Source organism: Cupressus sempervirens, chromosome 5, assembly GCF_028749045.1.
Source record: "Cupressus sempervirens isolate cs-2001-9-10 chromosome 5, ASM2874904v1, whole genome shotgun sequence".
In the NCBI taxonomy this organism is placed as follows: Eukaryota; Viridiplantae; Streptophyta; class Pinopsida; order Cupressales; family Cupressaceae; genus Cupressus; species Cupressus sempervirens.
Genome location: NC_143122.1, coordinates 308,475,045 through 308,499,396, shown reverse-complemented (window position 1 = coordinate 308,499,396; position 24,352 = coordinate 308,475,045). Strand labels below are relative to the sequence as shown.

Below are 24,352 nucleotides of genomic sequence, written 5' to 3'. Positions count from 1 at the left end.
TGGTTGTATTATTGTATTGTATTTGATTTTATAAGATCTTAAGAGATGATGCAATTTATTTCATGATGTATATTATTTCAGCCTTTCATACCCTATGGCATGTACAATGGATGATTGTGCATTTTGTTTATTGCCAAGTGGCATCATATATAATTGTATATTATTTAAATGGATTCATAATAGTATACTATTATTTGATGTGGATTTATTATATATTAGATTTATTATTAATTAAACTTAAATGTGATTCAACGTCATGAAAACCTTAAGAGTTGTAACTTGTTTATGTGTTGTTGATGTATGTTAAATGCTTCTGCTATGTTATAACTGTTGTTGTTAAGTTATTATCTTTAACTTTAAAAAAAATGTTTGACAAACTTAGCAAAACTTTAGGTTAACTTCTTTTGGGTCACATGGTGGGGCATTACAACTTCAAGGTGTTTTTTCAATTTGGGATTAGTAGTTGTTTCTTGGTTCAGTAGGAAACAAAAGTTTGTGGATTTAAGTTTAGCAGAAGTAGAATACATAACAACTAGCACTGTGACATGTGAAGCTATATGGCTTCAAAAGTTTTTGGTAGCCTTGTTTGGTTAGAGAGTTGAAACTACTGTGGTACATTGTGACAATCAGAGCTGCAGCTAGCACGGTGACATGTGAAGCTATATGGCTTTGGAAGTTGCTAGTAGCCTCTTTTGGTCAGAGTGTTGAAACTATTGTGATACATTATGACAATTAGAGTTGCATCAAGTTGTTTGAGAATCCAATGTTTCATGATAGTTATAAACTTATAGACATTAGATATTACTTCATTAGAGATTGTGTACATAGATAGGTTTTTCAGCTACAATGCATACCTATAGATGGGTAGGTAGCAAAAATTCTGACTAAGGCATTGGGGAAGGCTAAATTCATCTTCTTCAGGGATAAGTTGGGTATCATGTAGAACAACTTCCTTGCTAAGAGGGAATGTTAATTTTTATAGTGAGAAAGTTGTCCAGTCCTAATTAAATAATTACTTATTTTACCGAGAACATTGGTTAATTAAATAATTGTTTAATTATTAAATTCTTACAACCGATTTAATTATGGTTGTTAAGATTTATTTTATCTCAGCTAATGTCATTGATTATTTTCTTTTCAAAGAGAGTAGTATAAAAGGAGGGCTAGGGGGCATTTGTAATCATCAAGTCTTGAAGACACATTTGTAGCAATAACAAATGTATTTGTAGTGTTAGCAAATCAAGTAGTTGATCAAATTTTGTGAAATCATTTGCGGTGATAGAGAATGCATTCACAATGAAAGAGAATAATGTTGCAATGCGACAAGGGCACAATGTTAGCATTGGGATAATAGTGGGGGATATCAATGAGAGATATTGGGATTTTGTCAGAGTTTTGCCGGTGAGAGGCAAGGAATTCTTTTGTAACTCTTATATTGCTGAAGATTAATATATTTTTCATTTGAAAAATTGGTTTTCCCTTACAGGTTTTTCCAGGAAAAATTTTGTCCAAAAATATTGTGTCATCGTGTTCAAATTTCTTTTTGTAGAATATTTGTGAAGTTGCAATTGTGTTGTTGTTTAATGCTTGATTGTGAATTAGTTTTTGAGAGGTAAATAATCTTTCAAGATAGGAGATTAATAATCAATGATTGCAATCATTATTTTTCACACTTTGGCATAGATTTAAAAAAAAATATCGGCTGTGAAAAAATCAAAATTGAATAAACATTATTTAAAATTTTTGAATTTCTAAAAAACCATAATGACAATGGAAAAAAATTGAACAAAAAAAAACCTTAAATGAGATGATCGATACCTTGTGAAAGAGGTGTTTCAATAACATCTTATTGCTTAATGTAATAACCAGTGAAACATGTGGACTCCACCCTAAACCTCAAAGTACCCATCCTGAGACATCACCATGCAAGATACTTGGAGCATTTGACTACCCCCACCTCTGCCATTCTACAACCATGGTGCAACTAGGATAAGTACTTGAATATCTATTTGAATTTTAATTTTTGAATGTTACTAATAGATATGTAATATGTTACCATGTTAAATGATCAATGACCTTGTCACCATCCCCTCCAAAATTGAGACCCGCTGTTACCATCCCAAAAACTTGTCCAAAACATCCCATTGTACCCCAATACGAATATTACGAATTTTACACTGGTAATAACTCATTCCCTCCAAAATTGAGACCCGATGTTGCCATCCCAAAAACTTGTCCAAAACATCCCGTTGTACCCCAATATGAATATTACGAATTTTGCACTGGTAATAACTCGTTCTCTATACTAGAGAAACGGGGAACGAAAAGCAAAACCTGGAAATAATAATAATATATTTTCTGATGAAATGAAATGAATGATTCCTATGGAAACAATGCTTATTGTTCCTTATTATAAGACCCCAGTTTGGATAGTTCCTTATTGTTGCTTATTGACAAGGCTGGATAGTCCTCTTCCATCCTCTCCTCCTCACAGTGCCTGAAAATGATTCATGCCTTAATGTGGTTTCTGGATTCTCTTCTCCTTCCCTTGATCTGTCGTCGCCTCCTCAAAGTTTCTAAACACCATTCATGCCTCCACCGTTGATGTGCAATCCTCTCCCCTTCCCCTCTTTCTCTTCTGTCTTCCTTGAAGTGCTTAAAGGAAATTGAATCCTCAACTTGCTTATGTTAATGCAATCTTCTCCCCCATCTTCTCAATATATCCTCTTCCTCTCCTTCTTCTTAAAGAGCTTAATAGCCATTGATATCTCCTCTCTTCCCTTCAATAACCCCCTCTTCTCCTCTTTTACGCATATGAAGAGCATTTATTCATCATCTTGCTTTACTTGGTGTAGTCCTCTCTTCTTCCCCTTAATCTGTACTCTTTTCTACTCTGCTCTCCTCTTCCTCTTAAGCTATCCTATTTGGTCACTCCTGTGAAGACATTTGTCCTCCCCTTCTCATCTTTGATCCATCCATTCGAGCCCCTGATCTATCAAGACCTTACTATCAGGTCAAGTGGCCAATATGCGAAATACTTATGCTTAGGATAGCTTTTATTTTCACTGGGAAGTGGGCTTGTCCTCTGATATCAAAATGACAAGTTAGAAAATGTTTCCAATGAAGAAGTGGTGAGTTTAGAGCTTCTAGTCTGGTTGGAAAAATTGTGTGGGGATTTTTAGCCTGGCTACAATCCTACGTTAAACTTCTAGGGAGACTAGAACATAAGACCTGATCTCACTTACTGTAGTATGCTCTTTGTGTTCACACTTGTGTATATTGGTAACATCACCTAATCGTGATTAGACTTTCCCGTCAACCTCTCAATAAAGAAGTCAAATTTGAATATCTTGACCCTAACTTACTTCCCAATGCATTCTAAAGACAACAGTAATGGGAGAGTTGAAAGAATTCATATATTGCTACGGTGATTACGAATCTACATATGTGCTCAACCCTTGCAATTTATTGGCCACCACATCGCAGAAAAAACTGCCCTTAGTAGGAGAAGAAAAACAACACAAATACGATACAGACTCAATGAATTAGCAATTTAGCAAATAAACTTATTTATGTTTGTTAATTAATTATTAATGAGACCTTACTTATACTTTTCTATCTATTGGAAATGACCGTTGCGTTCTTTTATGATTTCCCTAAACTTACATTCTCCATTCTTCTTCTCAGAACATTTTGGAGACAAGATAATTTTTCAAACAGTTTCACAGCTACCAGATTACAAGACGATTCTTGAGAACATAAGGAAAATGATTACTGGGGATCAACCGTTGCCTGATTCTCAGAGTGAGAGCATTCATGAGGCTCTTCAGGAAATACTCAGGCTTAAGCGAGAAAATATTCTAGTCATATTAGATGATGTGGGGCCAAATGTTAATCTCAAAGAATTGTTGTTTGAAGCAAAGGGATGCAAGATTATTGTTACAGTCAGGGACAGTGTCAATTCCATACACCTTGATAGCACTCATTATATTTCTTCGCTTGGAGAGGAAGATGCTCTATCCCTCTTTTGTTATTGGGCCTTTGGACAAGAAAGCATTCCAGATGGATGGTTCAACAAGAAACCAGTCAAAGAGGTATACCTATGTCTATCTACGTCTCATTTGTTGATTTTAGTGAACCTGAAGTCTGCTAAATTTTTCATAATACGACATAATATTTTGCTAGCTGATATTGTGTAGATCTGCTATCCATTCCGTGTTTGCAATTTAAGAAGCATGGTTCGTTTAGTTCAATATGTGTAGATCTAAAGGCCACCCTTTGAGATTATATTGGGGCTAACTAGTCTTTACTAACAAGTAGCAAAAGAAGGTCTAGGATTACCACTTGTATTGGAGGTGATTGGACATTATTTACATAAATATAGTGAAAATGCATATTGGGAATACGCCAAAAGGCAGCTTTCACAAGGAAGACGAATCAATATTAGATCTTATGAAGAGGATGTTCTCAAGCGCCTAGCATTGAGCATAGAAGATCTGGACAATGATACAAAAAAATGCTTTTTGGACCTAATATTGTTTCTTGAAGTTAAAAATATCCCTGTTGATGCTTTGTTTGATATTTGGATTCATGTTCACAACTTAATCCTAGAGCATGCATCGATGATTCTTGTTGATCTCGAAAAAAGAGGGCTCTTGAATTTGGTATAGCTAACTCATAATTCAAGGTGAGTGTCTTCTTTCAGATTCTTTTGCTGAAATTGTGTTTAAATATGTAGCAAAAAGATATAGATAGTGATCATCAAGCCGAAAGAGTAAATCTCCCATTTCTTCCAGCATGATCTAAATGGAGTTTGGACATGTAATCGTTTTACTTCAACTCAAAATTTGTAATCGTTGAGATGTTGCTACTTCATTTTGAGAACTTGAAAAAGATGTCTCACTGAAGATTGAATGCATCTTAACTCTTGCTTTCCCAACAATTGTGATATATATTCAATTCAACATGATATGTTGCAGCGTTTGGCTATTTATTGTGCAGAATCTGCGGAAAACAACCAAAATGACAAGATATGCAAAAGGTTGAGATTATCTCCATTCTCCTACTGGGAAGATCCCTCACATGGAGATATAAAAGCCGCCGAGATTATTGCCATTCACATAGGTTGATTGCTTTAAATTGGTTTATAGATATTGACAAGTATCAGGTTTCAAGCAAATGAGTGAGGCCCATCAAAATATATATATTACTTCTTTAGAAGGTTTTGAATACTTTTGCAGGTCCAATGAAAGAGAATAAATGGCCTAAGTTCGAGTTTCCAGAGGCCCGTGCTCTTGTATTAATATTTGATGGAAATGAATATTTCCTTCCACCATTTGTGCAGGAAATGTCTCGGTTGAAAATTCTTATCATAATCAACCAGAAATCTTGTAGGGCTAAAATTGACGGCATGTCAACCTTTAGTTCATTGGTTCAATTGAAGAGCCTTCGGCTTGAAAAATTGATTGTCCCTGATCTAGATTATTTTCAATATTTAGAAAATCTCAGGAAGCTCTCACTGAGTCTCTGCAGCACTGATAAGGGACGATTGGACATTGAAGTGTGCTCAAAGCTTCATAAACTTGAAGAGATTAATATTGACTGCTATGAGGATATTGAGGAATTTCCTGTTGGTATTTGCAATTTCACTTCGATGAAAATACAATCTATAACAAATTGCCATCAACTTCGCAAGATTCCTGAGAATCTGGGGAAGCTTGCAGGATCTCTTCAAGTGCTGAGCTTAGTTGCTTGTCTGAATCTCAAAGAACTGCCAGCCTCAATTTATGAACTTGGAAAGTTACATTTCCTTGTCAAGGCTTGGAGGCTCTTCCACGTGACTTCAATAAGTTGGAGAGACTCAAAATTCTCAACATGGGTGACTGCAAAAAAATCAAGAAACTTCCTAGAATGGTTAGTGTCCTTACGTCTTTGTCAGATGTGATCTGCGATGAGCAATTGAAAAAAGAGTGGTCTCATTTTCGTGAGTCGATTAATGTGATAATTGCAGAACCAACATTTAGTTTAGAGTTTCTGGATACATAACTTTGCTCCGGCAATCATTTATATTGTGAACAGTGACTGTGGACCATGGGTTGAGTAATTTTCTTTCTAGTTTTAGAAGCGGAGTTAGAAATTAAGACCATTTGTGTCATTGGGGTTGGAGTTCTATCTATGCACTTTAAACTTATGGCAGGATCACAGAGTGCTTAGCACTACCGTCAATATTGTATTTGTCAATATTGTATTTATGTCATATGTTTTAATTTTTAAATTATTAAGGGTTTTAGTCCCTAGCTACAGCAGACACATGAGTGATCATGCTGCAATGTTCTTTTCATGGTAAATTGTGCTTGAGCAACAATTAAATCCTTTCGCTCATGCTTTAACGTGTTTTCCTAGAGTAAGAAATTAGCAGATCAAAATTTTTCTTTTTTCGCATATTACATTTTCATGGGTCTTGCAAATGGAAAGGAATTTATAAATTCTTAAGCCTTAACATACATCTGGGAGATGGTGGAGAACAAACAGAATCAGTATAAGTTCGTAATTTCTGGATTTGATTGTGTAGAGTTTTTTTTTATCATTAATCTTTTGGATCATAGTACATGATTCATCAATATAAGTACGCAATTTTTGGATTTGATTGTGTAGAGTTTTTTTACCATCAATGTTTTGGATCATACTACATGATCCATCATCAAGATACAAGAGAACAAGAAGATCCATAGTGAGGACAAAAATGAACACTCCATGCAAAATTTCTATCATGCCCTTTGCCAAAAAATTCTGATGTGGGACTCTATGTATGATAGAAGTCAAAATTCTTCTAAAAGTAGGAACCACTTTTATAAAAAGTTTAACATATTATTAAAATCAATTTGCACTATATTTATGTTTGATAGTTTTTAATTTTTAATTTTTTGATTGGTACATAGTTTTTAAATTTATTATCATGTAACTAAATTTAATAATATTGTTTTACTTTTGATAATTTAATTGAATAAGGGACTTGTATATATATTCATTTACAATTAATATACTATTATTTTATTTCAATAAATAATACATTTGACTTTTTAATTTTATAGTATATTATAATTTTGTATTAACATTTTTAAATTATTTTGACAATTAGTGGAATATATATATATATATATATATATATATATATATATATATATATATATATATATATATATATATATATATATATATATATATATATATATATATATATATATATATATATATATATATATATATATTCAATGTTGGTGAGCTAATCTTTTTGTTATTCTAGAAAGCTTTGTACATTCTTATTAGCCCTTGCAAATTAATGTACGGGCATACAATTAATTTAAAAAAAAAGAAATATCTTAATAGTCCAAAATTGAAAATGATTTATTTTTAAAATATATTTATGTTTACTAATTTCATCATTCTTATTGATTGTTATATTTTTGTTAGGGGCTAAAAGTATTTTTTTTGCGACTAAAAAGCCTCCATCAATCTGGATATTCTGTATCATTTTATTCTAGGGACTTACATCTTACCCAAAATCTACTAGGTGTGTTCAAATCAAATCATTTTTACAAACAACACTTAAATTGGTAGGGGATTTTCTAGCCTCATTCTAAAACTAGCCACTGTAAATTGAAAATTGAGAAGTCCTTTCTTCTAATATGAGGCCCAATTAGCAAATCTTATGGTACGACGTCTGCTTCCCTGTGCAACTCTCTCTTTTTAATTGGAAGAAATTTTCTTTCAACATTAAAATTTTTAATTTTCAAATTATGAACCCTAGTCAATTTCCTTGTACTGATCAATGCCTTTTGCAATCAATTTGGTTTTGTATCTTTTCTTACCTGTCCTCTTATGTCAATTAAAATGTCTATTGATTTTTAAAAGCTCAGTTCTTTAGGAGAAGTGAAAGGAAATCACAAGTGTTATTTGCCACTAGAGGGTGAATTTTCTCTGGCATTGTTTCCCTCCTATTGTCACACTTTGCAAGCACTTATTAAATTTTGGTGTCTCTAACTGATTAGAGAATAAAAGCCTTGGATCTACTTCTTCTAAGAATAACAACTCATACACTGAAATTTTTTTCATCCTCAATCTTAGATTATGACTTGGATCAGTACTCTAGTTTGATTGTTATTAATTAATATTGTCTCTCTTACCAACAAAATTTCTCAGTACCCCTCTATCTCTCCACTTACCTTACCTTAGATCATTTTCCTAATAAAATATAATATAATACTTACTCTATAATAGAAACAAATTTCTAGATTAGTCAGATATGAATAAAACATGATAAAACATATTTAAAAAGGTGATAGATGCTACTCCGTACAAAGATCAAAACCATGACCTACAACCTGTAACTACACCCTTTCATGAGACCACAGGGCATCCAACCAAACTATTGATGTGACTGAATTGTTAGGATGCCCATGGCTTGTATTCGTTGCATTAAGTAGGAAATGTTTGAAAATATCTCAGTGGCAAGTTAAATGACAATATATTGTCATTCACTTTTTTCTATGCAATTGAACAGGTTGGAACAAAAAATTGTACAAACTCAAACATTAATGACAATTATTTTATAAATTGAAATGAAGCAAGGGGAAGAAACGAGCCCACAACCACCTAAGCAATCAAAGCTTAGTGTGTTGCTTAAGCTCGACCATTTGAAAGGAACACATCTATTTTCCAAAGAAAAATGGATGTAACTAAATGTCAACAAACCAAGATGTTGGTCTTTTCACTTAAAAAGGAACATAATGTGGTAACATACAAACTTTCACACTTATGTGGAGCTCCACGGAGATCGTGACATAATAAGGATACCTATGCATAGGACTAATCTTAAATAATTAAAGCTTAGTTGGGAATCATAGAGGATGAAGAGAGATAAAGGAGGTTGGAAAACACTATATACTCTTCAAAACACATGCAGGTATCCAAAAACATGGGTTACTTGTCATGTCAATGGAGCTTTATGGATGGGATGTTTGGATAAGCAGCAAATCGAATCTCAAATGTAGGCAGACAAAAGAACTCAAAAGAAAGTTACCATGAGCAGATTCAAGATTAAATACTAAAATCTTATATGAGATCCTCTATAGAAAATGGGTACTTGTCGAATTGTAGAAGTAGCTATAGTTCACCACCTAGGGTATCTCAAAAAGATCATGAAATCTGACAAGTGGCCCATTCTAGTATGGAACAGAAGTTGAATAGAATAAATAAAACTTGGATGAACCAAAATAATTTGTGGATTTTTTACCAAGTCATTAAAAGGCCCATGGACTGATCAAGAGATAACATACAATGAAAACATCAGACTAATCATATAAAATCAAACTAATCATGCAGACAAAAACAACTTGGGAGGAAGTGGCAAGCCATATGAACATGACCAAAATGTTATGAGATTGGTAGATTGACAAAATTGAAGACTATAACTATAAATGGAAGTGAAAATATATTGATATTGTAGTGACTAGGCTATTTTAGTGTGTTGGGGAAAATATCGATTAACTCGGTGTCAGTAGGAGGCTCAGGTTTTCATAAAAATGATTTGTACTTTAGTTCAGACATAACTTCCCCAATCCCCTCTCTATTTAGACCTATAAAAAAACTAGTTAGTGTATAGGCTTAAATCTACACACTCAATAAATGAGGATTAGTAGCACCAAATGATCTAATAATGAAATCACATAAGCTACCAAACATGAGCCTATGAATGTTCAACAAAATAAGAAGCATTAAATAATTGGAATCACATAATAAACTATGCAAACCAATCAAATACTCCAAGATTTTGTTACTTCTCTTTGGTCATATGAAGTGTGCACACAGTTGTGATTTTAGTAGCACTTAGACTCCGAGCTCCAAGAAATACGATAAAAAGATAGGATTTCAAATGATAGCAAAATGACATAGGTTCGATCTGAAAGTCAGTAATGAAATTAAGATATATGAGAATTGTTTATATAGATTTTTTCAAAATCTATAAATGGTTGAGATCAATTTGGGAAAATCATGATGAATGGACAAGGATGAAAGAGACTGGAGGAAAAATTGGAAAGTTTCCAATTTTAAATTGAACAAGACAAAGGATAAAATTTGAGATATTTTCAATTTTGGAGAGATAAAGTTTCCAAAAATTGAAAATTGATACTTCAGAATCATTTCTGATTTTGTATTTTTAGAAAAAATAGATTTTTCAGTTTATGAAGATTTTCTAATTTTTAAATTTCAATTTCTCATAAAATTAATTTTTCAGATTTTAGAAGATTTAATTGAATTAAAACTTCAATTAGATTTGAAAGATGAAATTAACTAGCAGTTGTGCATTTATGTACGTGTAACGATTAGCGATAGGAATGATTTGTGTAATTGAATGAAAGGAAACAAAGAACTATTATGGTTAAATTTAGAATTATAATTAGATTAGGTTTACAATTTAACTTAATATTTAATTAGGGTTAGAGTTAAGTTTGAGGTTACATGTTTCAAGTTGGCCAAGATTAGATTTAGGATTATGATTTAAATATATCTTAAATTTTTAATATCACTTAGGATTAATGCAATAGTACACTAATATTTCTTAAAATCAATTACATAGTGTAAGATTAGGGTTAGCTTTTTTATGTGTAAGTATTCAAGTTAGGTTAAAAGCTTAATTTATTGGAGAAGATTTTGGACAATATTGAAAACTCATTATTTCTAGAGTAAGGGTTCAATTTCTAAGTATGATTTAATAACGCTTAATTTTAGGTTAATGGTTATTTTATTAAGATAGATGGATTTATATTTTTAGCAGGTGAAAACAATTTTCAATCCATAGACAATATTGAATTAAGTTAGGATTAAGATTATGTTTAAGGTTTAAGCCATAGTTAAGGTCACATTGTAGTTACATTATGGTTAAATTTTGGATTAAGGTTTAGCCTAGGGTTAAGGGTTTGGGAAAATGATTATTGTTAAAATTGGGATTATGATTATAGTTAGGATTGAGATTATGGTTATTTCTAGGATTTACATAATGGATAGCTCTATAAGTTGTGAGAATATGATGATCTTAGAATACATTATTATAATATAGGTAAATAAATGCTTATATTATGTATTATGTTGGAATTAAAATAAAATAATTTATTTTCAATAAATAAATAATTGTGAAAATTATGAAAATAAAAAAGAAATAGAAATTAATTTACATATATGACAAACATTTCTAAATTTCAAATCCTTTTAATGTAAAAAATTTCAAATTATAAAATTAAACTATAATTTTACAACTAAAATCTAGATACAAATAAAATCCCTCTATTTATTAAAGGTATGTAAGCAATATTTAATTGCATGCATTTCATTTTTATCTTAATACTTACTAAATTAAAAAATAGAAATGATTTTATTTTAAAATAGAAATAAATTTGTATAACATATATTTTAATTTTTTTTCTACTTTGTAAATCATTTCAAATTTTAAAACTAAACAAAGTTCTATATCTATTTCTCAAAATGAATCAACATAAATTAAAAACTAAACAATTGAAATCTATACTTAAATGTTACCTTTCTATATTTATTTATTTTTAAAAACATTTCTACTTTATTTTATGCTTTTTCATGCATATTGATAAGAAAACAATTATTTTATATTTATACTCTAAACAACATTTGTATTAGAATTTATAAAAAATATAGAAAGTAATCTATGTATATAACAAACTTTTCTAAATTTGAAATTATTTTTGTGTAAAAAATCAAATGATAACATTAAACTACAAATTTAAAACTAAAATCTACTTACAAAGGAAATATGTCTATATCTATTGAAGATATGTAAACTACATTTTTTCATACATTTTATTTTTATCTTAATAATTACTAAATCCAAAAAATATAAATATATATGTGCTAGATATATATTTTTTAATTTTTCTTCTTCCTTATATATTATTTAAAAAATTAGAATTATATTAAATTATATTTTCAATTTTCTAAAATGAATCAACTTAAATTTAAAACCAAAAAACTAAAAATCTAGACTTAATGCGAACTTTATATATTTTAACAATATAAATATTTTTATTCTATTTTATATTTTTGGATGCATATAATTTCAAATTGTAATTGATATGAAAACAATCTTTCAATATTTTTTTCTTAATCAACAGTTCTAAATATAAAATCTAGATACAAATGCAATCTTTTTTTATCTTTTAAAATTTTGTATTCTATTTACTTTATGCATTTCAAGTTTTAATTTAAGATAATTTAATTTTTTAATTTTAAAATCAAAATGTGTATATAAATTAACTATCTTGATTATTTTTAAGATTTATTGAAAAAATATGAATCATTGCCAATATATTTGATAATAAAAATAATAGATTTTTAAGATCTTTCATAAATAACACAGATTTATGAGTACATATATTTAGAAATGAATATATTTGCAAATCAAATTGAGTCTATCAAAAATGATTTGAACAATATATAAATTGAAACAAAACTAATATGATTTATCCTTGTTCATATTTATTTTTTGCCATGCATGTACTACCATTTCTATTTGCTTCCTCAACTTCTCTATAATCAATATGCATGCATTTTATAATTGCTCACTATGCATTTATTACTATACGAAACTTGTCAAACAATTCAAATGAATATATAAACTTGTTATAATCTATATGCATACATTTTAATTGAGAGAAAAAATAGGTTAATTGATAAACATTTAAGTTAACTAGAAAAAGAAATAGAAACTTTTGAAGAAGAAATAAAAGTTAGAAACTTTCCTACAAAAGTAACAATGATAAAGGAAACTCCAAATTTTTTTAACTGAGTCTTTTAGATCAACAGAAAATCATAAAACCGTGAAGTCTTACAATATTTCTGTCCAGTCTTACAACATTTCCGTGCAAAAAAAGCAAATTGAGGAGCAAAGCTCCCACAATAAGCCTATCGGCTTACTTAGAAATTGAAATTGATGTGAAATGAAGATGAAATTAAATTAAATTTAATAAACAGGAATAGATTAGTTAATTTAAAAAATCAATAATTATTATTGAAATTGTGGGAAATTGAATTTAATTAACTGATAATGATCAATTAATTAAAGGTTAAATAATTAAATAAATTTAATTAATTTAATTAAAATTAGGGAATGATTAAATGATGCAAAGATTTGATTATATAAGAAATAAGATGATTAATTAAAAATTAATAGAAGAATAATAAGCGTGTTAAATGTAAATTTGCAAGTCTGTCAATTTTTGGGTGTCTACAATTAGACCCCATATTAGTGAAAAAAAAATTGTATACATACACATGTACTGAAAAGAAATAGAAGTTATTTAAGGATGCCCAAATCCTTAACTTTTATTAATTTCTTGATAACTCTTCCTTTTACCTCACATTGCCTAGGGTCCTCACATTCCCCATGACCCTAGTGTTAAATTTTGTAGCGAGAAAGTTGTCTAGTCCTACTTAAATAATTATTTATTTTATCGAGAACCTTGGTTAATTAAATACTTGTTTAATTATTAGATGCTTACAACCAATTTAATTATGGTTGTTAAGATTTATTTTATCTCAACCAATGTCAGTCATTATTTTCTTTTCAATGAGAGTAGAATAAAAGGAGGGCTAGGTGGTATTTGTAATCATCAAGTTTGAAGATCAAGTCTTGAAGATAGATTTGTATTAATAGCATATGTATTTGCACTGTTAGCAGATCAACTAGAAGATCAAGTTTTGTGAAATCATTTGCAGTGAAAGTGAATAATCTTATAGTGGAAGTGAGGGCGCAATGCTAGCATTGGGATAGTAGTGGGGGATATCAGTGGGAGACATTGGGAGTTTGTCAAAGTTCTGCCAGTGAGAGGCAAGGGATTCTTTTGTAAATATTATATTGTTGAAGATTAATATATTTTCCATCTGAAGAACTGGTTTTCCCTTAGGGGTTTTTCCAAGGACAATTTTGTTCAAAAATATTGTGTCACTGTGTTCAAATTTCTTTTCACATAATTTTTGTGAACTAGCAATTGTGTTGTTATTCAATATTTAGTTGTGAATTAGTTTTCGACAATTAAATATTCTTTCAAGATAGGAGATTAATAATCAATGATTGCAATAGCTCTTTTACATAGAGTATTAGAGCAATGTTGAGGGTAAAGAATGTTAGGATTAACCTCAGACATAAATAAAAATTACATTCAAATATAACCAATACCAAAAAATAGTAGATTCCATAAAAGAGAACACAAGACACCAAGAGTTAACGTGGTTCACCCAATCCTTGGGCTATGTCCACCAACAAGAAGTCCAATGTTATTATTATCCAGTGATTACAAATTAATTATGATTCGTGATCCCTTACAGATCAATACCACTGGAAGAAGCTACAATATCACCATTCATCATGAAATCCCTAACCCTAAGCATTTTTATACAAGCTTTTGTTGTTTACAAAATTAGTGCTAGAATGATGGAAAAATAGTAGCCTATGCCTTTTACAATATAAGGGTATTTTTGGTTTTTGGGGGGCATTGCCTCTTGACCCCACCCTGTAATGTGATAGGGAGCACACTTGGGGTGCTACCCTAGGACCTTGCAGGGGCACTACCCCCAACCCCCCATAGAAATAATCTATCCTACTAAAGAAATTAAGGGTTTATTAAAACCTAATCTCTTTAGATTTATTATTGCTTTAATCCCTTAAGATGGCTTTAGCTTTTGTGAGAGATCAAGATAGATTGGATGGTGCCTCAAATTTTGGTGTCTGGAAGGCTAGACTTTCTTTATTGTTGGAAGAGAATGGTATTAAAAATTATGTTACCAGTGTTGTACCTATACCTACAAATGTGACACAACTTGCAACATACAAGAAGGATGATGCCAAGGTGAGGATGATAATCCTTGATGGTGTCAAGGATCATATTGTTCCACATATCTTAGAGCTAGATACATCAAAGAAGATGTGGGGTGCCATTTTGAATATGTACCAGAATGCTACCAAAAACATGAAGATGATTCTTAAAGAAAATTTGAAGAATGCCCTGATGAACCAAAGAGAAGATGTCACAAGTTACCTCACAAGGATTAGACTTGGCAAGGATGAGTTAACAATTGTTGGAGATAGTCTTAGTGATGACGAGCTAGTGAGGATAGCCCTAAATGGGATTACTAAGTAGTGGAGTGTCTTTGTTCAAGTTGTTAGTGGACGATGCACCTTATCAAGTTGGGATCGACTGTGGATTGATTTCACTCAGTAGGATTTTAGACTATATCTTGTCAATGAGGCTAACAAGAGTCCGAAAAATGAGGTATGAATCTGATTTCTATATATGTTCTTTAAGATAAGGTATATAGTGTACTCTTTCGAGGGAATCATGTGTTGATTAATCATAAGGATTGAAAATCACCCATAACTATTAGAATTAGGAGTGGTTTCCTTTATAGGTTGTAGTTTGATACTCCTAAGGCACTCATAAGTAGAAATAATCCTAGAGATCTTTGAGAGTTATGACATAGGAGGATGGGCCATATTCATTGTAGAGCACTTAAATTTCTTTGAGACAATGATAGGTGTTATAGAGGTGAGCACAAAGCATGATGATGTATGTGAGGGATGTGTGTTGGAAAAGTTTGTGAAAGCATCTTTCCCAAGGAGCGATACCAAATTTGAGGGTGTTCTTGATCTAGTGCATTTAGATGTATGTGGACTGATGTCGATGAAGTCTCTCAAAGGATATGAGTACTATGTTTCTTTTATTGATGATTTCTCCAAGAAGACCTAGATATACTTCTTGAAGACCAAAGATGAGGTTTTTAGTCAATTCTAAGAGTTGAAGGCTCTTGTGGAGAATGTGACAGAAAGAAGATAAAGGTTCTTTAGTCAGAAAATGGTGACAAGTACAAAGGAAACATCTTCCAAGAGTTCTGTACTAAGGAAGGAATCAAGAGAGACTGGATTGTTCCTTACAATCCACAATAGAAGGGAGTTGCTGAGAGGGAGAACTATTCTATATTAGAGGTGGCAAGGGCTATGCTACATGACTAGGACATGCTTGACTATTAATGGGCAAAAGCATGTAGTACAACACTTTACATTAAGAATAGGGTTCAACGCAAGCTGCTAGGGAAGATGAGACTAGAGGAAGCTTTCACAGGAAAGAAACCAAATGTTGGTCACTTTAGAATATTTTAGAGTTTGGCATATTCTCATATTCCAGGTGATACACGTACCAAGTTAGATCAGACAATAGAGAGGAGGTACTTTGTTGGGTACAATGAAACCTCAAAGGCATATAGGATTTTTAATCTATGGATCAGAATAATTATAGTTAAATGTGACGTTAAGTTCATGGAGGACAAGATATTTAGAAGGTAGAAATTTTTTCTTGTAGATGATCAGAGTGAGCAACCAACAGAAGCTCCAAGACCTCTACTCAAGGGTAACAAAGCTCAAGTATATTTACTAGTACGAGCATAGACTTAGGTGGTGAAGATTCGCAGAGTATGGAGTAGCATGCGCAATAGGAAATGCATCTAGAAGACTTAGAGGTTGATATTTCATCCTCTATAGTTGGCAATAGGAACCATGAGGTTCAAGAGGCACAAAGGGATACTTAGGAGTTTGTGGGATCTCCTAGGAAGAGTACTATACAATGGAGGCAACCATCCAAGTTCAATGACTATGTGGCATTAGTTAGTCAATTGATAGATAATGAGCCTTCCAGTTATCAGGAGGTTGCACAACATCAAGTTGAGTATGGGACTAGATATGTTCAAGGTGAAGGTATCAACTTGATGGGCTATATTGACACAGATTGGATAGGCAGTGCGACAGACATAAGGAGCACTTCTGTAATGCCTACCCCTACTTGACTTTTCTGATTTGTTTTGATTGGATTCTTTTAGGCATGTTCTATTATTATGTTTTATGATTAGCGGTGTTAGATTACTAGAATTGATTAGTTGTATTTCATATTCAATTGATATCTATTTATCTATCTATCTATCTATCTATCTATCTATCTATCTATCTATCTATCTATCTATCTATCTATCTATCTATATATATATATATATATATATATTGAGGTACTTAGTGCCAATTATTTTAGTTATTGAATGATGTTAGTTAGACGAATGATTTTTATGCAGTTTCTAGGGATACTTATCCCATAGTTGCATGTGTGTGGTGTGCGTGTATGTTTTCTTTATGTTTGATGTTTCTGATGTGGTTGAGGAAGGGAGTCGTAGTCACCTGCTAGTCGAGATCGGCACGATGAACCACGTCCTACCATTGCTTGTTTAGTTTAGAATATTGTGTTTGTACATGTGTGGATTTTATGTAGATTATAGGTACCAGGTATTGACTTCCCTGAATTACCAAGATGAGTGCACCTTATCATAGTATTTCAATGGTATAAGTGGGGATATAACTCTTGAGTCCAAATCCTAAACCCTAAGCTAATTATCCTAGAAAATAGGACAAATATTCGAGTTAATTAACCCATCCAAATTTGTCAAGTGACGTGAATTCATGATTTTGACCCTGGTGTTTGATTCAAGTGTTCTTTGCCTTCAGTTGAGTTTTCATTTTTGTTTTATGGGTATGTGGTGATTTTTTGTTATAATTAAATCAAATTAAAATATAATTTAATGATTTAATTTAATAAAAAATTTATAAATAAATTTGATATTCAATTATATTTAATTAATTGAGAAGTTAATTAAATAAAAGAATTAAATTTAAAGATTTTATTAAAGACCTATTTTGACGTATTTATATTTATTTAATTTAATGATAATTATTTAGGAGTTTTATTTTAATAATAAACTCTAAATAATATTAATAATTAAGTTAATAAATATATTATTAAAAGTGTCTCGTGGATTAATTAAATAAAAAAATTAAATTTAAATATTTTATTAAAGTTTTATTTTTGATTTATTTATATTTATTTAATTTAATGATAATTATTTAGGAGTTTTATTTTATTAATAAACTCTAAATAATGTTATTAATTAAGTTAATAAATATATTATTAAAAATGTCTCGTGAATTACTTAAATAAAAGAATAAAATTTAAAGATAAAGTTATAGTTCTAATTTTGGCATATTTATATTTATTTAATTCAATAATAATTTATTTAGGAGTTTTATTAATAAACTCTAAATAATATTATTAGTTAAATTAAGAAATATGATATTAAAAATGTCTCATGGTTAATTAAAATGATAAAAAAATTAATTTAATAAATATATTTTAATTTAAATTGCTTAAAGTTGTCGCATGAAAATTGTATATAGAAAATTCAATATTTAATTAATTGAAAAAATAATTATTATTTAAAAGTTTTATTTTAATAATAAACTCTAAATAATATTATTAGTTGAGATATAAATATTATTTGATTAAAAAGATATATTAGAATATGTGAATATTTGATTAATTAAAAGCTAATTAAATTTATGATTTAGATAAAAAGTCTAAATTTAGAAAATTGGTTAAAGAAAGATTAGAATATGATGTTTTTAAATTAATTAGAAATTAATTAAATATGTACTTCAATTTAAAATATTTAGTTTAAAAGTCTAATTTAAGAAGTTGGATAAAAATAGAATTAAAAGATTAAAAGATTAAATATTAAATATTAAATATTATTTTATTATGATTATTTATTTAATAAATATTAAATTAGAGTTGCATTTAAATAATGAGCGCTAATTATTCTTATTAATTTAAATAATAAACTATGCTTTAAATAGTGCTTACACTAATTAATAAGTGCAGGAAAAGAAAATATAAAAGAATATTTTGATTAAAAAGTTCATTAAATGTGCATGAAAGAATTAAATTTAAAAGATTTGATTAAAATTCTAATTTAAGCGTATTTATATTTATTTAATTTGATAATAATTTATCTAGGAGTTTTATTTTTAATAAACTCTAAATAATATTATTAGTTAAATTAATAAATATTATATAAAAAATCGTTGCATGATTTGATAAGGGAGAGAAAGCTTTAATTTAATAAAGTTTATTTTAATTAAATTGCATAAAGTGTGTGGATGAAAATAAAAATATAGTAATTAAAGACAAAGGCTTTTCACATAATTGCATGATCAAAGCCTTGATTTGGAGGAAAAACTCTTTATTAAAGAAATTAGAGCTCATTTCTAGATACATAGGTTTGGAGGAGCCAATTTTTGAAAATAGGGTTTTCAAAGGAAAAGGAAGATTCTTGTGTGTTTGTGCGTTCATTGTTTTAGCATCATATCCATGTAGGATAATGTAGGTTTGTGCAGTAGTTGCTCATTTTTCAAATTCATGTCTTCTTCATGTCTGTTGTGTTTCTATTTTTAGAAGTTCTTTGGGTTGAAACTCTTGTTTGAGAAAAATGATTTGTATTATAGAATTGTTTGTCATTTAATCTAAAAACTTTTAGTAAATATTGAACTTTAGGGTTTTCAAAACCTAATGAATTATGAAATTCACTTTTGTATGCACTTTATGTAACGTGTGATTTATTGGTGTTTGGGTTTTCGAGTTTGACTTAGATTTGGCTAGTCAAGATGTTTACCAGAGGCTCGAGAGTTCTATTTTGTCATGTCATGATGATTTTTTGATCTTGATCTTTTATACTCAACCACAATAATGTGTCTAGTATGCTCTATGAGATGTTTTGATGCATTGATTGTTGCTTTCCAAGGTTCTTGTGTGAAACTGAGGTGAATGGTGTGACTTATCTAATATAACCTTTGAGTCTTCAATCAGTTGTATTTGGATTGCTTTCCAGTCACTTTTATAGGACTGAGGTGTTTGTATGATTTGTTCTTGGTGATGTCATGTTATGACATGGATTGGTTTATGCATACTTGATTTTGGGATCAGTCCCGTTAGGATGATCATATTGGTGGAATCTGTGATTATGATCAGTGTTCTTTAAGTACTTGTCAGTTGCTTGTTTAAGAATTGATGTATGGTATGTGGTATTTTGTGATCTTTTGATTTTATTGAGCTTAGAGTAAGTTATTTATAATGTCATGTCGAGAAGTGGCTTACAATGGAGGTGAGGGCCCAAAGTGATTGCTAGGGTAACCCATTGTAAGTTGTTTAATAAGTGAAAACATTACAATAAATGGGAATAAAATGAACCTAATAAGAGTCTTTGTATTTCCTCGCCCATGCCTCGAGTTCTAGTACAGACTAGGATGGGAGTAGAGAGGACGCTTGGTTGTGACCATGCATTGTTAGTATGCCTTGTCAGTACGAAAGGATACTAGTGCCACATAGAGTCACTAGGGGGCCAAGGTCAAGTTAGATTGCTAGGGTAACTCTAGCATTGATTCGTACGATGACACTTGCCCACTTGCATAGCAGATTTCTTATGTGTCTATGTGGCCTCTAGGATTAGTTGATACTTGTGTCTCGATACCTTTGAGTTAGATTGCTTTTAGGTGATTCCTTGAACCTAGATGTTGGATTTGATTATTGAGTTTGATATCATGTTTGGAACTTGAGACTATCTCCTCAGCATGGTGGGAGTGGGCCTTTTTGGGTTCCACAAGGTTGGGTGGTAGTACTTTTTCTTATATCGTTGGTATCTAACTGTCAAATATCGCCGGTGGATGTGTTTGTGCAGATGTTCCTTTCTATCTATTCTTGTATTTCTATGATGGATGGTTGTACTATTATATCGTATTTGATTTTATAAGATCTTAAGAGATGATGCAATTTATTTCATGATGTATATTATTTCAGCCTTTCATACCCTATGGCATGTACAATGGATGATTGTGCATTTTGTTTATTGCCAAGTGGCATCATATATAATTGTATATTATTTAAATGGATTCATACTAGTATACTATTATTTAATGTGGATTTATTATATATTAGATTTATTATTAATTAAACTTAAATGTGATTCAACATCATGGAAACCTTAAGAGTTGTAACTTGTTTATGTGTTGTTGATGTATGTTAATTGCTTTTGCTATGTTATAACTGTTTTTGTTAAGTTATTATCTTTAACTTTAAAAAAAATGTTTGATAAACTTAGCAAAACTTTAGGTTAACTTCTTTTGGGTCACATGGTGGGGCATTACAACTTCTAGGTGTTTTTTCAGTTTGGGATTAGTAGTTGTTTCTTGGTTCAGTAGGAAACAAAAGTTTGTGGCTTTATGTTCAGCAGAAGTAGAATACATAAGAACTAGCACTGTGACATGTGAAGCTATATGGCTTCAAAAGTTGTTGGTAGCCTTGTTTGGTTAGAGAGTTGAAACTACTGTGGTACATTGTGACAATCAGAGTTGCAGCTAGCATGGTGACATGTGAAGCTATATGGCTTCGGAAGTTGCTAGTAGCCTTTTTTGGTCAGAGAGTTGAAACTACTGTGATACATTATGACAATCAGAGTTATATAAAGTTGTTTGAGAATCCAATGTTTCATGATAGTTCTAAACTTATAGACATTAGATATTACTTCATTAGAGATTGTGTACATAGATAGGTTGTTCAACTACAATGCATACCTATAGATGGGTAGGTAGCGAAAATTCTTACTAAGGCATTGGGGACAGCTAAATTCATCTTCTTCAGGGATAAGTTGGGTATCATGTAGAACAACTGCCTTGCTAAGAGAGAGTGTTAATTTTTGTAGTGAGAAAGTTGTCCAGTCCTAATTAAATAATTACTTATTTTATCGAGAACCTTGGTTAATTAAAGAATTGTTTAATTATTAAATTCTTACAACCAATTTAATTATGGTTGTTAAGATTTATTTTATCTCAGCTAATGGCATTGATTATTTTCTTTTCAAAGAGAGTATTATAAAAGGAGGGCTAGGGGGCATTTGTAATCATCAAGTCTTGAAGACACATTTGTAGCAATAACAAATGTATTTGTAGTGTGAGAAAATCAAGTAGTTGATCAAATTTTGTGAAATCATTTGCAGTGATAGAGAATGCATTCACAATGAAAGAGAATAATGTTGCAGTGGGACAAGGGCACAATGTTAGCATTGGGATAATAGTGGGGGATATCAATGGGAGATATTGGGAGTTTGTCAAAGTTTTTCCAGTGAGAGGTAAGCAATTCTTTTGTAACTCTTATATCGTTATTTTTCACACTTTGGCAATGTTTTTGAAGGCCCTCTTCTTGAGGAAAAACATAATAAAAGCACTAAATTTGAGAAAAATTAGCATAGATTTAAAAAAAAATATCGGCCGTGAAAAAATCAAAATTGAATAAACATTATTTAAAATTTTTGAATGTCTAAAAAACCATAATGACAATGGAAAAAAATTGAACAAAAAAAAACCTTAAATGAGATGATCGATACCTTGTGAAAGAGGTGTTTCAATAACATCTTATTTCTTAATGTAATAACCAGTGAAACATTTGGACTCCACCCTAAACCTCAAAGTACCCATCCCGAGACATCACCACGCCAGATACTTGGAGCATTGGACTACCCCCACCTCTGCCATTCTACAATCATGGTGCAACTAGGATAAGTACTTGAATATCTATTTGAATTTTAATTTTTGAATGTTACTAATAGATATGTAATATGTTACCATGTTAAATGATCAATGACCTTGTCACCATCCCCTACAAAATTGAAACCCGCTGTTGCCATCCCGAAAACTTGTCCAAAACATCCTGTTGTACCCCAATACTAATATTACGAATTTTACACTGGTAATAACTCGTTCTCTATACTAGAGAAACGGGGAACAAAAAGTAAAACCTAGAAATAATAATAATATATTTTCTGATGAAATGAAATGAACAATTCCTATGGAAACGATGCTTATTGTTCCTTATTATAAGACTCCAGTTTGAAGTGGAGCTAGACATGGAAGCTTTGCGTGCAAAAAGAGTCCATAAAACAGAGGCGAAACAGTGGTCAAACTGCACTGTTACCTTTAAAACGCACAGGAATGACCCTAAAATTATTCGAACAGAATGTTTGGAAAATGTGGAAGCAGAAGATGAGGCACATGGTTTTTAAAAAGTGGAAGCAAATTGTATTTTAAATAGTAATTCAAACATCTATTTTTCTATTATGATAATAGTTTATTACGCAATAAAAAATTTACAAAGGTGTGAGACCATTTTATAGTGTAGGATAGAGCATCTAGTATCTAGTATGATATCAAATAAGAATCAAGAAGAGCACCAAGAAAACCACTAAAACCATTACCAAAACTTGCAAATCATCCATCTGGAGGAGGTGCTTTGTTCTAAAATTTAACCACATTACGAAGATCATTTTCCTTCACAAAGAAAATTTCATAGAAACCACTAACAGATGTAACATAAACAAAGAAACCAAAGTATGATATCATTCAAGGACTAGTGGACTAGTGCTAACCCCACCCCAGACAGGGACTAGTGTTGCACGCACAACAATCTAATACAACGGGTTTAAGACTCAAAAGGCCTACAGTAAGTAGACATGACCGTAGAAACACACTAATAGTTTTATTAAAAAAACACTTATTGCATACCCCTAAAAACTACTATTATATACTGCAGGTGTAGAACAGACAAAAAACTTGCACCACAGTCATAAGAAGCGCCACTGACCCTACGCATGAAGCTCTGATCAAAACCCAAATTTCTCACATAGTAGTTATAGAGGCCTTTCTTGGCATTGTTGACAGGTTCACAGATTGGATTCCATGTTGATCTGCTCAATCTTTTCACAATCTCCACAATCTCCTCATCGTCCATGCCCAAGGTTGAAAAGATTTTGTTTTTCCTCAACAACTCCACATCATTGGTGTCATGAATTAGCTCCTTCAACAGCCAAATAAAAGCAGTAACAGCATTTTCTTTAATCTCTGGTGAGCATACCTCAAATGCTATCAAGTTTCTAATGATTGTCTCAGTCATAATACCAATCTTTAGTATGGGAAGATATAAAGTAGAATGAGTGGTGTCAAACCGTATCAGCTCAATGCCTCCATCAAAATGGCTGAATTTTACTCTGATTTTGCTCAAGTCTGAAGCAGATGGAATACCAATCTTTCATTGGTTGCGAAGCCTGACCTCTTCCAATTGTCGCTCTTTGTGATTTCTGTTTCTAAGCTGTGCAAGAGGAGACCAGCCATTTTGAGTAGGGCGTTGGTCAGAGCCCTCATGATGATGCTTCCTATAGAGCCTCACATGGATGGAATGTAGGAGATGTCGACAGCTATCTACATCTAGTGGCTCTTCATGTCTATGTTCAATCCACAAGGGGGAGTATCTAGAGCATATGCCCTCAACAAAGTTCTTGAAATTAGACTGATTTAGTG

At 31.1% G+C, this 24,352-nt stretch overlaps 1 protein-coding gene across 1 annotated transcript; it reads left to right on the top strand.

The window, feature by feature from the left end:
- The first annotated feature begins 3,393 nt into the window (after window positions 1-3,393).
- On the top strand, window positions 3,394-6,045 carry LOC149555840 (putative disease resistance protein At5g66890). Its single transcript, XM_089829560.1, has 6 exons — window positions 3,394-3,501; window positions 3,729-4,094; window positions 4,200-4,238; window positions 4,980-5,124; window positions 5,241-5,849; window positions 5,939-6,045. The coding sequence occupies exons 1-6, from the start codon at window positions 3,394-3,396 to the stop codon at window positions 6,043-6,045; spliced, it is 1,374 nt and encodes a 457-aa protein (XP_089685686.1).
- The last annotated feature ends 18,307 nt before the right edge of the window (window positions 6,046-24,352 follow it).